The sequence below is a fragment of the Neomonachus schauinslandi genome, chromosome 15, assembly GCF_002201575.2.
Source record: "Neomonachus schauinslandi chromosome 15, ASM220157v2, whole genome shotgun sequence".
Classification (NCBI taxonomy): Eukaryota; Metazoa; Chordata; class Mammalia; order Carnivora; family Phocidae; genus Neomonachus; species Neomonachus schauinslandi.
In genome coordinates, this window is record NC_058417.1 from 23003989 (window position 1) to 23020481 (window position 16493).

General features: G+C 45.1%; 1 protein-coding gene across 1 annotated transcript; it reads right to left on the reverse strand.

Moving 5' to 3' along the window:
• Nucleotides 1-7567: 7567 nt before the first annotated feature.
• CCL3L3 (C-C motif chemokine ligand 3 like 3) lies at nt 7568-9517 on the reverse strand. The gene is made up of 3 exons (XM_021704277.1): nt 9314-9517; nt 8473-8587; nt 7568-8074 (listed from the first exon to the last, which is right to left on the reverse strand). Exons 1-3 carry the CDS (start codon nt 9387-9389, stop codon nt 7984-7986), a joined length of 282 nt encoding a protein of 93 aa, XP_021559952.1. The 5' UTR covers nt 9390-9517; the 3' UTR covers nt 7568-7983.
• Between the last annotated feature and the right edge of the window lie 6976 nt (nt 9518-16493).

The window sequence follows — 16493 nt, forward strand, 5'->3', positions numbered from 1 at the left end:
ACGTTCCCTGGGCTCAGGTCCTTGCTCCCTCGTCTGCCCACAGATGGAATTAGTGCCCAATGAGAAAGTCAGAAGGAAGAAGATGGAGATAGCATTGTTCAATAGTAAGAATCTTCTAGCTCTTATTTTTTCCTGAGCTTTTATCTTGTTCTTTTGTTTTGGGCATGTTCCTCTGTCTCCTCACTTTGCTTGACTCCGTGTTTCTACATTTTGGATGAAACAGCTACCTCTCCCAGTTTTGAGGGAAAACCTTAGAGTTCAACTTCATCCCAGCTCTCCCTATCTCTTGAACCGTGGTGATTGTCCAAGCAGCCTGTTTTCTTTTTGATAGCTCCTGGTTGTTGAGGGTGCGCCGAGACCTGTCAGTGTCCCGAGGGAGAAGATCTCAGTCAGCCCCTCGATTCAGGCTGGCGGGAAGCCAGGGCCAGGAAACAGGCATTCTGCGGAGAGAGGGGGTGTGTGGCAGCCACTGTTTGTGCAGTGCCCTGGGGTGGTAGGCTACTCTCCCTGATTGCTAGTCTCTGATCTTACAGTCCCGTTGGACCCAGAAATACACCACAAAAACGGGGGCACCAGACATGTGAAAAAGCTCCCTCCTGGAGGTACTGCTGCTGTGGAGCGAGGCAGAAGGAGAGCACAAAAATGGTCCTCCGTCTGGGAGAGAATCCCGACAGGCCCTGCAGTCTGGGCGCTTCATCAGGTTTCCCAGTTCGCCCAGTGCTTTGGGTCTCCGGGACTCGAGCCCCGTTGGTTTTCAAAGCCAGGTGTTTGGGGCTTGTCTCTCAGGTGCAGTTCTTAATGGGGGTGGAGGGTGCGTGATATGGGTTAGGGTCCCTTGGCTCCTCAGGGAGAAGCTCCTCACTGAGCATTGCAGTGTGGGGGTGAGAGGGGGATGCAGGGAGTTATTGTGAGGTTGCCCCTCAGTCTCTCCAACCCACTTCCATGGGGCTCTTTTCTCACTTGCTCATGTGAAGTGGCTGCTCGGCTAGTTTTCCAGTCTTTTTCAGAAGAAATTGTCCCCCATGTAGCTGTAGACTCAGTGTATCTGTGGAAGGAGGGGAGTTCAGGATTTTCCTATGGCGCCATCTTGGATGGACCACTTCCTCTATCTCATGTTTTTGCCCTGGTCTTAAGTTTGGTCTCTATTTCCCCTCTGCAGGAAATGCAGCTAATGGAACAGTCTGGTGCTTGTCCCAGTTCTATTGGGGGAAAAGAAGAGATTTTTCCAACAAGAGACCATCTCTGTAAATCACCTATAAGGTGGCACTGGGGTGAGTTTGTTACTCAGTTGATCACTGGGAAGCAAGTGAAGCTGGATTCTGCCCCCTGTTGAAAACCTACTCGGTGTCCCCCTTCCCAAAATAAGACAAGTCCCCATCCTACCCTCCAGGTACATAGACTAGAATGCTAAAACTCCTTTGGAAAGAATAGCTGCCTTAACAGGTAGTGCAGGGCATTTTGAAAACCCCTTGGGAAGCTCTCTATTTCATTTGGGTACCCATAGGACCTTGGCATTGTGGTTTGACCCCACAGAGAGCAGGACAACAACAGGAAATGGCAGCAGGAGACTCATGAAAGGCGGCCTGGGAACAGAGAGCCATGGTGAGGAGGATAGTCAGGGCCCAAAGACTGTGGGCCAGAATGAGACTCACCATTGCCAGCCTTCTTCTGGGGTCCCCTATTCTTCTTCAGGTAGGCTCTGGACCTTGGGGAGATGGAAACTTAGGGTGACAAGAGAGGAAGTTTTTAAGCACAGTGGCGCCTTGTTGACTTGTAAATACAAGAGGGGTCTTGAGTAACCACAAGGCACAGGGTATTTGCAAGAATGGTTCAAGTGCTCAGTTGACTAGGGCTGTTTATGGGGAAGTGGTTTCCACAGCGAGAGGAGGTGAGATGTTGGTGTCATCCCGGGACCACACTTAGCTGGGTCCTTCTCATTAGAGCTCTGTAGTCACAGTTTCCCCCAGCAGAGCAGAAACTTCTGTGTGATTCCATAGCTGTTCTCACTAATAGGCATGACATGCAATGATACCATGAGTCCTGACCAGCACACCCAGTTTAAGTCGCACCCAATATACCCAGAGCTGTATTAGCAAAACCTGAGCTTCAGGAGTGATTGAACGTGCAGGCAACCTTTCAGACACCGCTCATTCTAGAGAGATTCATCAAGGGCTCAAAACGTACAAGGCAGACAGTGTAAAGATGTGTTGGATATGGGCACTAATGCACATAAGGAACCTTAAAGTGACCTTTGCCTTTGACCTTGATAATCCATGACTAGGAATCTATTTCCTATGTAGATGAATTCAAATATGGAAAAAATATTTATGCATTAGAACATTTGGTCTCCAGCATATTGACAGCAATTTAAACTTGGACCCATTTAAATAACATACAGTATGAAAATAATGAAAAAAGTTATGGTATCTTCACTCGATTTGCTGTTAGGGAAGCTTTACAAATAATGAATGCAATGTCATGGGAAATGCTTATGTTATGATAAGTTTAAAAAAAACCCCAAATGCAAATTGCTTTATCTTAATCATGACCCACTCAGTGTGTTGGAATGTGGTCAATTTCATATGATATTTTTTTCGCAAATGCTATTCCCAGAAAGGAAGGGGAATAGAAGTAAGTATGAGGTGTCCCCTGTCATCTACCCCTTTGTTCGTCCAATATTAAAGGACTCTCCTCTTCTCTTCACTATGGGCAAGGTCAGTAATGTTGGCTCATTATTCTGGGAGTTTGTTCATTTCCTCGTCCCCAGTCTTCTGCTTCAGGGTCAGCGGTGCTCGTGGTAGGACTAGTTCTACCCCTCTTAGTATGTCCTGGGGTGGATATGCAGCCTTAGTTTTGGGTGGTTGGTTTGGCACATGAAGAGCTTCATGTCTCTTTAGCCTCAGATTTGAGGAATAGTCATTTATAAGGCAACAGGAAGTATACAAGTCAGCATGTTCTTAAAAATAAAGTAATTCAGGAAGATGGAAGACTAACAGTTTCTAACTCAGAGAGAGAGTTAGTGCCTTTCTGATAGTAGGAAAAGGAGTTAGTGCCTTTCAGATAGTAGGAAAAGAGTCCATTGGAAAAGGACATATTATAGTGAAAGTGTTTTTGCTGACCAACATTGCTCCTGATACCAGAAACCCACATTTCCCTTGGGAAGCCTCTCTTCCCCATAATTCTCAGGCTTTAAGATTATGTGACATTCATCCACTTCACAGATCCAGGTATGTGCCTTGACTGGCTTAAGCAAATCCATGGAACGCATCCCCATAGCCACACTGATTGGTTAGAAATTGGGTTTCTGACTTAAGGGTCAGTCAAATCCGAAAGAACCTAGAGATTTTGTTCAATGGGGACACAGGCTCTCTGCCCTGCAGACAATGAGCAAGGATTCATGTGACTCTGGAAGGTACCAGCAGCCATCCCAGGACTCTGACATGGACAGAGGTCAGGGAAGAAAACAGGATGTGGGGGCTACCATGGGCTCCTTGCCTGGAGCCAGCACCCTTCAGTCTTGGGGCCACAAGGCTCATTTATTCAGGCCTCTTTGAGTTAGGTTGGTTTGTTTGCTTTCTCCCCCTCCAAACTACCAGCATCCTGAGAAATGCAGAGACCTGTGTCTGGGCAGAGATAGAGGGTCTGTGAACAGTAATAGCCCCCGACTGAAGCGTGGGATCGTCTGACCTGAAGAAGTAGGAGGAAATTTGCCAACGACCTCATTAAATGGAAGTGATATTTAAATTTTGTGTGCATCAGAATTACCTGGAGCCTTGTGAAAACAGATGGCTGGGCTCCACCCCCCAAAGGGAGGAGAAGGGGGTGCTTAGGATTTGCATTTTTAGTATGTTCCCAGGTGATATTCATGCTGTTGTCTGGGCACACCGCCTTTTGAGAACCACCCTTAGGTGGCATTGCTGCTGGTTGAACTGAGCCCTATCTTCTCTTGGTGCTAAAGGCCCTGTGCCAAGTACTAAGTCTGCAACATTGAGGAATTTGGTAGGGAAGAGTCTAAATATTGGAATATAATAGCTACTTCTTGCATTCATCAGTGCGGTCCTCTAGGAGAGTTTAGCCTACTTGGAAACAGCCTTACCTGAAATCAGAAAAGGAAACAATTCATCTTTGCTAAGAAGCCTTTTCCAACCTGCCAACTGAGAGCCAGACCTCTGGAGTCTCTAAGGGCTGTAAATGCAGAATTTTCTACTTGAAGCTGAAGTTAGTGGAAGCAGAGACAGGGAGGTGAGAAACTGCACAGGAGAGAAAGCTAGGGTCTAACTGCACTCCTCACCCCCCACTCCCCGTCTTCTGCTATGAAATGTTTATCTCCCTTACTTAACGAGGACAGTCAGCTCTGTGTGAGGGTGCAGGGAGGACGTGGCTTGGGGCGAGGATCATTTATTCATCACTTCCCCACATTGCCCCACCTCTGCAGGGGCGACGTGGAGGCAGAGGTCTGTCACCAACCAGCCAGCTGGGAAGTAGAGGTGGAGGGGTGGCTGCAGGACTGAGGCCTGTGCTGGGAAGCTCACATTCTCACCCCCCAGTTAACGTGCAAAATATATGACTGGACCAGCTCTCTGCTCTCTGCTTTTAGATAACCCATGGAATTGATCAGAAGCAGAGAGATCAGAAACCTCCTATTGTGAGAAGGGTGTTAACGATGCCAAAGAAAGCACAAGACCAGCCAGAAATGACCATTGATTGCTCAACACCTAAGGCAAAGCTCCGGCTCCTAGCTCACACGGACAGGAGTAGGCAGCCCCCAGAGAAGGGCTCCGCCCCCATGCATATCTCAGACGAGTCCAGGGAGGACATTCACCAGGGAGGTCGACCAGAGAGCCTGACCAAGGATCTCAGCCACGTCTCAGACTCTGCAGTGCCCCATAAACTGGTTAGCAATGCTATTCCCATGCTCTCTTTTCCAGCGCAGGGGTCCTCGTTCTATTTATGCTGTTGACAATGCTTGTGTTTAGGGAAAGCTGGACCTGGTTAAGCTTCTCTGGCTTTGGGTCGCTGGACCTTGAGAAATTATTCAGTTTAAATAAGCGGATTTTCGTTGTCTCAAGATGCTGGACACCAATAGAGAAGAAATGGTGACAATTTCACTGCTTCTTTGGGGACAAGGGCTGTTCCTCTCATTCTCCTTTTTTTTTTGTCAAAGATTTTTTATTTTATTATTTATTTGACAGAGAGAGAGAGAGACAGTGAGAGAGGGAATACAAGCAGGGGGCAGTGGGAGAGAGAGAAGCAGGCTTCCTGCCGAGCAGGGAGCCCAATTCGGGGCTCGATCCCAGGACCCTGGGCATGACCTGAGCCAAAGGCAGATGCTTAATGACTGAACCACCCAGGCGCCCCTCATTCTTCTGATAGTACCTACACACTTATCATGGGTGTGAGTGGTAATGGTGTTAGGGGAATGGGGCTCCTCATAGTGGAAGGGGATTGTAAAATGTTGCCTGAGAGGAGCTGTGTGTGTGTGTGTGTGTGTGTGTGTGTGGTTGTGTGTGTGATATGAAAGTCTTGGGCAAATGACTTGTTTGTCTCATTGCCCTCCCTATATAAAAGCCATGATGGCATCAAGATTGTTATGACTGGCCATGATGAGCTCTATCTTCTATGTCAACTCAGAATCACCAGAGAGTTATTCCAATGGATGGAATATCACCAATCAAAGGATACGGTCAAATAAGAAAGGCGAGGTAAGCAATGTGTCCTCGTTGAAAAACAAATAAAAGAGAACTACAGGAAATAAATAGGAGAAGTGTCCATTACTAAAAAATAAATAATAATCTTCATTTCCTCTAAGAAATCACAGTTAGCTACTTGACATGTATCTTGCCAAATATTTGCCCTCGTAAATATATATGTATATATGGCTTTTAACAATAAAACAAAAGTAACATTATTCTATATATACAGTTCTGTAGCATGCATGTAGAGTAGATATGCTTATATTAGATGTAAGCATATACACCTTTTGCACATGGTATGATGCATAATTTCCATAGATATGGATATGTGTTATTCTTTTTACTGATTGCAGAATTTTCCATTGCTGGGCATCTCAGTCCTCTACTGACTTAATCCTTTGCTGATGGTTGTTTTTATTAGTTTGCTGTTTACAAGCCGTGCTGCAAAGAATATCCTTGTGCCTACATATTCCTGTCCTTTAGTAGTGTTGCTACAAAATGCATTCCTAGACATGAAATCAGGGCAAATGGTATCTAGGTCAAATACTATGTACCTTTTAATGTTTGCTTCATAGTAGCATTTCATTGTACTCTAAAGAGTTTTATCACTACAATTCTAAACTGATTTTGGATACAAAAATTAGATTATTCTAAACTAAACGAAATAATCATGGATCACAAAAATGAATACATGTTTGGTTTTGCATGAGTCTTTTGAATTTCTCTTCTGCAGGAAGGGCTCTGGCTCAGTGTACATTTCTTATAGTTAAAACTATGACTGGGCAACCCATCTATTAAGTAGCTCAGCTTTCACTGTTAACCTAGAAACAGGCTTATAGTATAAACCTACATGCTCCACACATGGGCTGGTTGTCTTTTCCTCCTCTAACGTTAGTCATTTACTTTGTGGAGCATGGATTCTACAGAAATATGGTACGATATCCCTGTTACTCTATGCAGAAAAACACTGAATTTGGAAAGGAGTGGAGAATTGTACTATTTCCATGGTTCTCAGCTGTTAATGTGTATGGGGAACACCTGATGAGGTTGGTAGACGTATCAATTCCCAGGTCCACACCTGAAGATTCTGATATGAGTGTCTTTTTTTTTTTTTTTTTTTTAAAGATTTTACTTATTTGAGAGAGAGTGAGCAAGAGGGAGCAGGGGCAGGGTCAGAGGGAGAGGAAGCAGACTCCCTGATGAGTGGGGAGCCTAACATGGGGCTCGAGCCCAGGACCCTGAGAGCATGATCTGAGCCGAAGGCAGACGCTTAACCGACTGAGCCACCCAGGTGCCCCTCTGATGTGAGTGTCTTAAACAATCACTGCTTGTGATTTGGGGACAGCTGGATGGCGTTTTGGGACATAACTTTGCTAGTGTTTATGAGTGAGTCTGTAGTTATATCAAAGTCTAGTTTTGGAACTCAGTTGTACCATTTACTTGCTGTGTGCTCTTGGCCAAGTTGCTTAACCTCTCTGAGCCTGGCTAAAGTTTACTCTTGTATCACATGAGGATAGTAATAGTATTTAAACTGTACTGTTTCATTGTGAGGATCAAATGGACCCTGCTTAAAAAGCACTCAGCCTGGAGTAGGTCTGAAATATCTTAGTGATTGTGAAGAAATCATGATTCATGGTAAATATGCACTATGAATACTCTTCTTAATAATATCCATTGGTATAGTGAATTTTCCTACATCATGTATATTTTGATTTGACTTATGAAACATTCATAATTTCAGTGATCCGGAAATCCCAATGCCCCTCCATTTCACATCTGCCTATTTTTTGCCCATTATTCCTTTCGGCCAGCTATTCTGACATTCTGGACAAACAAAACCAAACTCAAAACCAGTTTTCTTTTGAAAAGACCATCTTTATTATTTCTTGGGGCTGGACACAGCACTGAACAGAAACATTTGATACACATATGTCAGCCTGGTGACTCGGGTGCCACTTCTGCTTAGAATAAACTAAGACTAAATAAATTAGGTCACGCAATCATCATCAATCACAGCGCAAGTGAAGGGAGAAGGGGAGGGTGGTGAGGAAGGTATCTTGGGGTCTCTCGGAGCGAATGGCCCCAGAGCATGACATTGAAAATAAATAACAAAAATTAAATAGCATAAATAAGTTGGAATTTAAGTTAGAGTCCCAGAGTGTCGCTGTTTGGCAACAAGCAGCACACAGGAGAGGTAGCTGTGGAGGTTGCGGGGGTGTTTCCAAGGCTCGGACCTCTGCTCCCCAGGCAGCCCACTGAGGTCACTGGGTTCTCAAAGCTTCCAGGCCACTCAGGGATTCAGCTCAAGGTCGGTCACGTACTCCTGGACCCAGGCCTCACTGGGGTCGGCACAGGCCTGGCGGCCTTTTCTGGTCTGGAAGCTGCCGAGAGGGGTGGAAGGATTATATACTGAGGAATCCAGCAAGAGAATTCTGGGCCCACTGTGGCCGCTCACCCCACTCTCTGTCCTGGGCAGCTCAGGGCATGCCTACGTTCTCAGGGACCCTCTGCCCATCTCAGTCTAGAGAACTGCTCTCACTGGCTCAGCCCCTCCCCCCCCCCCCCCCCGCCCGAGGGGATCCTGCTGCCACCTCCTTTCTCCCTCCCTTCCCTCTGTGCTGGGTCAATCCTTCCTGACTTTGCAAGCCCCGGGCCAGGTCAGGTTAGACCTCAGAGACAGAGGGCTGCGCCATTCCAGGATGGTGACCCTGGCCACTCTATGCCCCCACTCCAGACCCTCCCTGTCTCCCCAGAGGTGGGCAAGAAGACTGGCACTTACATCACACCAGGCTTGGAGCATTGGCTGCTGGTCTCAAAGTAGTCGACTATGAACTTGCGTGGAATCTGCTTGGAGACATAGGAGAAGCAGCAGGCTGTTGGGGTGTCAGCACCAACTGTGGAGGAAGAGCAAGAATGAGCCTGAGTCACAGTTCAGAAGGAAAAGGGAGATCTGAGATTGGATCCCTGGGAGGGTGAGGAAGCCTCGGAGGAAAACAGCTTTGCTCCGGTTGTGGGCTGGGGGACAGGGTCACTGGAAGGCCCTGGGTGTCTTTGCCTAGAAATATGCCTGTCTCTGTTCTGGCTTCTGTCTGTGTCCTTCTTTCTCCTTGACTCTTTGTGGTGGGCTGTCTTTCTTGATATGATCCAAACATCCAAGCAGACTGCTCTTATCTCTCTCTGGAAATTTTGCCTGGTTCAAGAAGTCATACCCCAGCAAAAGAGAAACCTTGGACATCTGTCTTACGACATCCAAGGGACAGAGTGCTGGGGGGACCTCGGGTGAGTGAAGGGGAGAATGACCCCATCGGGAGGTCACCAGTCTTGGATCCTGCCTCTTGCAAACTCATTTGCTTAGGGTCCCTATTTTGCCATCTGTAAAATGGAACTCCAACTCCCCTACCTCCCCCTGGCTCTCAGATCTGGGGACTGGGATAGCTAAGACTCCTTTATAAAGATGAAAGTAAAAGTCTTGAAGAGAAAGGCCATGATGTTTTCGAACCCTTTGAGAAGCTCCCCATTTTCTCTTGGGGGCTCCCAAGGCCACGAGACAGAAATAGGTGTGGTCCACCGACTGCGGGGGACAGGGAGTGGGGACAGCTGTGGCAACAACAGAGACTCACACGGTGCAGAGAAGACCTGGCTGCAGAGGGCCATGGTGCAGAGGAGGACGGCGAGGGCAGCCCCGGGGACCTTCATGATGCTGAGCAGTACACGGCGTGTGGGCTCGTTTGTCCGCAGAGGTGGGCCTGGGCTCTGCTCTTGCTGCTGCCTGCGTCCTTCTGGAGGGTGAACAGATCTCCCCTGCTCTTTATAGGCAGCCCTGGTAGAAGGGGAAATGGAATCCGGGGGTGTGGAGGGAAATTTTTAAGCACAGTGGTGTCATCACGCTGAGTGTTGCACAACTCAGGGTCCTAAGGGACCACAGGGGTTCAGGATATCCAAGAATAGCTTCTCTGAGCTCTAAGTTTCAGCCCGAAACTCATGACTTGTTCTGGTTTCTTGTGAGGAAATGGTTTCGCCCGTGAGCAGGAGGAGAGGGGTATGTGTTGACCCAAGTCTATTCTTAGCCAGGCCCTTCCCATAAGAACTGATCTATACATGAACTCGCCTGCCCTGTCCTTCCCACAGAGCTGCGACTTCTGTGCTTCCTCAGCTGTTCTAGCCGTGCGGACAGGGTAGATGGCGTGATGCAGAGGGTGCCGTGCACCTGCCTTGGATGCAAGGAACTGAACTGGGGAATTCTCGCTGGGGGACTTGGAAGCATGAGATCACAGTTCCATTGCTCTTCCTGTCGTCAGACAGTCACCGGGTGACTAGAGGCTCTGGGTTAACACTAGATGAGGATCCGGAAGATACATTCGATGTGGGTGTAATATGTCAGGAGCCTAAAAATATTTATACCCTGTAACCTAGAAAATGCATTTCTAGGAAGGAGTTCTAAAGAAACAAACCCAAACACGGAGGCATCTTTAAATATAAAGATATCTGACTCAGCATCATTTACGATTCTAAAATAAGAAAACCTAAATTCTCCTCTATTAGGGAAGGATAAAGTAAATGCTAGATTGTTCACTTCATTCGTTAAACTGAATGAAGTGAAATAGCATAAATATATCATAATATCAGTTATAAAAAGGTAAGATGAAAAATTGTACAAGATGAAGAATTATACAAATATATGTATATATGTGTATCCACACATGCATAGCAAATACTGTAACTATATATATATATATATATATATATATATATATATATATATATGGGATATATATGCAAACACTAGGCACGGAAAAAATAAAAAGCATTGGGAATAAATGTCCCAAAGCATCAGTAGTAGCTGTATTTGTGTCTATGGTCTTTCGGTGATTAATTTTTTTGTTTTCCTCTTTTTCTCAATTTTTTTCTTTTTTTTTTTTAAAGTGAGAATGTATTACCTTCCTGGTCAGCCTACCAATTTGTGAACACATTTTGTTTTAAAACATTTACAACATCACCATTTGGAAAGTAGTTGTTATCAATTGCCTAGTTTGAAAGAAATTTCTGATATACTAAAATTTCTGTCCAACGGCCTTTGTTAACATGAAGCTTTGATTTCCATTTCTCTGAACTCTTTTAAGGAACCTGTGTGATATTTACATAAATAATGACAAATTCAAAGCAGTTTTCTTATTTTCAGTTCATAATTTCAGTGGTGTGAAAGGGTCTCCTTTTAGCCAGATTTACATATTTTTTCTCTTCTATCTTTTATTATTTTATTATCACATAACTAATAAACCTGATCACATTTGACCTTTGTCCTCTAGATGCTCTTGGTCTGATAGGGGCGGGTAGAGTATATAAACAGGTAACCACAGAACTTAGCAGAAAGTGCCCAAGATTCCTAGGAGAAAAATTAATGGAGGCTAACGGCACCAGGAGGAGGGAGAAATGACCTGCCTCAGGAGGATTTGAGGCTTCACAGAAGGGATGGAACTTTTCTTGGGTCTTGAAAGGTATACAGGATTCGAACACATATAAATGGTGGCGGGGGGAGGTTGGCAGTAGAGGTCCAGCTGGTGCAATCACGGGTGTGGACTTGCCAGTTCAGAGGGAGGAGTAATTCAATGTAGCTGCACTGTGGTGGAGCAAACAGGGATGAGGAAGCTAAATTGGGGTCAAACCAGAAGGGGCTAGAACAATGGTGGAAATAAGACTTAAGCAAAGTGAGGTCACACCTTAGGAATTCTGTCCTTCCGGTGTCTGTAGGGTTCCTGCTTAAAACGCATGGGCTCTCAGCGTGCCTGGGTGGCTCAGTGGGTTAAGCACCTGCCTTCAGCTCAGGTCATGATCTCAGGGTCCTGGGATCGAGCCCCGCATCAGGCTCCCTGCTCAGAGGGGAGCCTGCTTCACCCTCTGCCTGCAGCTCCCCCTGCTTGTGCTCTCTCTGTCTCTCTCTCTGACAAATAAATACAGAAAACCTTAAAGAAACAAACAAATAAAACAACCACATGGGCTCTCTTTACATCCCATCCCTAGGATTGCTAATGCTGGTCCTAAGAGAGGCAAAGGCAAGATCAAGGACAATGGCAGGTTACGCTGAGGCTTCCCTTGTTACTGTTAATTCCAAAAAAGGAGTCTATCACTTGTTTCAGTGGAAACTCTAGATCACATAGAGTGCCTCCTCCGCCCGCCCCCTCTTCCCCAGCCCTCAGCTGATACCCTGAACTGCACTCTCTCGTTCACTTCTTGGGGAACCCCCTTCAAACTTGTGATTCAGTTTCTGAGAGTTGGATGCTATGAGTTGGGAGGGCCAGAAGAAGGAACTGGAAACTGCTGAATCAACCCCTCTCCTGATAATGGACCTTTCTATCTACCTCTATAATTACAGCACCAGCCACATTGCATTGTAATTACTTATGCGATTTTCTCTCCAAAAATTTAGACCATGTCCTGTTAATTTTAAATCAAATTCATATAATGTGTTATTGGTTAATTTAAACCAAATGCTAGCACATGATGACTGTAACATGATGAATTGTCTGATGTCGTATCTATTCCTTATATTTTTGCTCTTTTTATTAAAGGTGCTTTACTGAATATGAAATTTTATCTTAGTGCTTATATATTTGTAAGTCTTTCCATATAAACCCCCAAATCAGAAAACAGCCCTTTGTTATATGTGTTTTTACTGAATCGGAAAATAACATACTTGTATACAAAGTATGTGCTTAATGTGTGTATGTTGAATGAATAATATAAGGGGGCCTTCGGATAGTTGAGTTGATTGAGTGGGTTTTAGAAATTTCCTAGGTGGTAAATTGATGTTCCCAGGAAAAACGACTTTCCCGGGATCACACAGATGGCGTTGGTCAGTTTTATGTTTCACTATTATTTGGCAGGTTATCTCCAACGATAACCACAATGCCTGACACATAGTTGAGCTTAATAAACATTTGGTGAAGGAATGAATAAATAAATCACTGATTTGACTAACAGTGTGTGTTATGCCCAAAGTCTCACTATGGAGTTGACATACTAACAGGAAGGAAAGAATCAGAAAGATCCTGGTGTTGAGGTCTTGATCTTTGGTGGAGCACCCAAAATCTCTTGGATGGTGATGACAGAAAGTAGCTAACAGTCTGCATGGTGGATCTTTCAGTTTGGAGGGGCTTAATTTGTGTCCTCGCTTCCTAGCTCATTCCAGCCTCTTTGAGGTCCTGCTCCAGCCCAGTAGAGCATCCTAGCCACGAGTGCAAGGAATTTTGGCTGAACAATGCATGTTCTGCAACATCACTGCCTTGTCCTGCGCTGCTCACCTCCTCACCGCTTCCCATGCCCGAGGCCTGCTGGATTGGTTTCCTTCCAGTTTCTGGCTCTGTGGCTCCGCTTCCCTGGGCATCGGTCCCATCTCACTCCCTTCAGCAGCAGGGGCTCCATGGACGGGCTCGCTGGTAATGACAACCTGTTTGACCCAAGACCCTTTTCTCAGGCATGGTCCCATCTTTCAGGTAGGTGGAAACTGTATCCCGGAGGATGCTTTCTAGCATCCTAGAGAGACAATGTCTCACTGCTGCAGCCCTTCTTCCTACAGCCAGGCGCTTTGTGATCTTGGATTCTTCTTGTCATTCTCCTCTGGACATATTAAATGTTTAATAGATTAGGGAATACCTTTGGTATTGGATTAGATCCATCCCTGTGCCCCTGCTCCCCCTTCTATGTTCTCCACTCAGTAAAAAGCATCCCCACCTACGAAGCTTCCAAGCCAGAAATCTGGAAATCACCCTTAACTCCTCCCTCCCCCTCATCTGCATCTATGGTATATTTGAAATGAAGTATATCTACTTCTCACTGTTCCCACTGCCACGGTCTTAGGTCAGGCCCTCATCATTTCTTGCCAGGACGGCTGTAAAAGAGTGTCCTGTCAACTGTTTTTCCTTCCAGTTTTGCTCTCTTCAATCTGTCCCATCGCATGAGCTAAAGCTCAAATCAGTCTCTATCTCTCTCTGTTGAAAATATTTCAAATACCCTGCATGGTTTCCAGCATGAAATGGAAGCTTCCCCTCTGTGACCTGACCCCCGCCTCCCTCCTTGGTCCGTTTCTTGCCACTTTCGGACTTCCTGGAAACTTAGACTCAGCCCTCTGAACGACATGTAATTCCTTAAAAGTGCAGGCCTCTCCTCTGCTTTCTATGAATGAGGTGTCAGCTCGTCCTTCTGGGAGACCACAGGGCAGAGTGAATTCCTTTAAGCACAGGTACGTCCCTTGATACCTGCGGAGATTTAGGACCAATAAGGAAAGCCACTCTTTAATTAATTCCCTTCATTTTCTAAGGAAAAGGGAAACCCATGGATTCCACTGTTCAAAGACATGCAGAATGCTGGGCGCCTGGGAGGCTCCGTTGGTTAAGCGACTGCCTTTGGCCCAGGTCATGATCCTGGAGTCCCGGGATCGAGTCCTACATCGGATTCCCTGCTCGGCGGGGAGTCTGCTTCTCCCTCTCCTGTTCCCCTCTCTTGTGCTCTCTCTCTCTCTCATTCTCTCTCTCAAATAAATAAATAAAATCTTAAAAAAAAAAAAAGACATGCAGAATGCAAAACTGAAAGACATTTTACATCATAATAACAGAACTTTGGTTTAAGCTTTTAACATAAATTTATAGTAAGCACATTTCCCTTTTCTGATTTACTTGTGCTCTGGAGCCAGACCTCCTTGATGTCATTTCCAAATCTAACATGTAATAGCTGTGTGTCCTTCTGTAGGTTACTTACCTCTCTGTGCTTCAGTTTCCTTGTGTGTGAAAGCGGATAGTAGTATCTGCCTCAGAGGACCCCCAGGAGGATAAAATACATTAGCATCTATGAAAGGCTTTGGATATTACTGGCTCCTGTAAGAGCTATGTTAGTGTTAGTTACTATTGTCATGATTACTGAAATATTCCAGTTAATCTATTTCATGTATTAAAAAAAGCACAGGTCTCTTGTTCTTTGCCTGATTAACCCCAGCCCTATACTCTTCGCCTGGCTAATCATTCTTCAGATCTCAGCTAAATTTATAATAGAGAAAAGTTAGAACAACCTAAATGTGCTGACCTAAGCAACAGAATGGTTAATGATAAAATTTTAAATAAAATTTTGGTATATCCATGCAATGAAATACCATGCATGCCAATTTTGAGTAACTTTTATGTTTTGAATGACATGAAAGAATATAAAGTAACAAAAATAAGATATACTAGTTCAAGAAAGAATAGTAAGTGACAATAGTAAAATACAAAACCACGTACAGAATGCTAGGTCATTTTTATTTTCTTATTTATGCTTTCCTATGTTTTCTAATTTTTGTAGAGTGGTGATGTCTATTTTCTATTAAAAAACAAAACAAAACAAAACAGAACTCAGGCATTACCTTTTTTGACATTTCACCACCACCTTCCAAAGCATGTATCCCCAGTGCCTGAAACAGTGCCCAGAATATAGTAGACACTCAATAAAGTGTTACTGAATTATTTTTCTTCTCTTGTTGGATATTCTGTGACCAAACTGGAAAGAGCTTGAAACAGGTATAAAAGCACTGTTGGAAGGAAGAAAGATGCTTCCTAAAGAATACTGAAAGTATTCCAAACACTGGTGAGGCTTTAACCTTCTCTCAGGAATTTAACATCCATAAAGTCACTGACCTTCACCCTTGACCCTAAAGTCACTGACCTCCACTCTTGACCGCAAAGAGCAGGCTGTGGTGGGTGATGAAGACCCATTTCCTCTTTTAGAAGAGTGAGGCTGCTGGCTTGAGGAGTGGAGTGATTGTCTCTGATGAACTCCTTCAATCACCTCCCTGTCCTACAGACTCCATCCTGAACCCCCACACTTTGGATAATGATGTACTTGTTTCTTCAATCTACAATCTCCCCCAAGTGACTTGGCCACCACATTGGCAAGACCAAGGGATTTATCTGTATTGGTTTCTTATCTTGGCAAAGTGACCATCCACCTAGCTTACCTGGGCTTTCCAATCTCAGTATTTGCTCACAAGGACTTCTCTAGTTTTGGGCATTCCACATCCTAGAGGCTAGTGCTCTTGGCCCTGACACCCAGTAGTCTCCCCAATGCTCATGCATCTCAGTACTTTCCTTCTAGGGGCACACAGAATGTCAGGATTGACGACGTCTGTTTCCTGCTCCTCAGCAGCTTTGTACTCTCTTTGGAAAGTCTGGTACCTTCTGAGACTTCCTACATGTGCAATCTCAGAGGGTCACACCTGTAAAGGAAGTATGGTTATCTCTGACCCAGGAGTTGGAAGACTTTGGTTATTGACACACATCCTGTGTGACGTTGATTAAGTCTTTGAACTTCTCTGAGTTTGTATTCCTGATCTGTATAATGGCAAAACAGATCAGGATCAAATAAAACCATGGATGAGGAGATGCTGGGGGAAATCAAAAGTATCAGGACCTTTGCAAGGTCCTATTACTGCTCTGGCTAGTGGTCCTGCTTGTAGCCCTGGGAAGCTGGGAGGACAAAATGAGAAAACAGACGTGAAAGTGCCCAAAATGGAATTATGAGCCCAGTGCTAGTCAAGGGTATAAAAGGGGAAACCTCTGTGTTACCACAAGTGAGGGGAAGTGAAGGGCTTCCCTGCTCAGGAGTGAGGAGGTGGCCACAGGGACCTGTGGGACCATGGTTGACTCTTGCTGCCACTTCTCACAACCCTAAGCTGGAAAGAGTTGAGTCTAGAATCGTATCCTTGATGATAAAACTACTGGGTATGTGGGTGGAGGGCAGAAGAAAGAAGAGAATTACCCCATCGAGGGTGGGGAATCA

Coding starts and splice junctions, on each gene's coding strand:
- CCL3L3 (XM_021704277.1), bottom strand. CDS start 9,389: ATGAAGGTCCCCGGGGCTGCCCTCGCCGTCCTCCTCTGCACCATGGCC. Junction 8,588..9,313: donor CCAGGTCTTCTCTGCACCGT/GTGAGTCTCTGT, acceptor CTTCCTCCACAG/TTGGTGCTGACACCCCAACA. Junction 8,075..8,472: donor TGCTCCAAGCCTGGTGTGAT/GTAAGTGCCAGT, acceptor CCCTCTCGGCAG/CTTCCAGACCAGAAAAGGCC.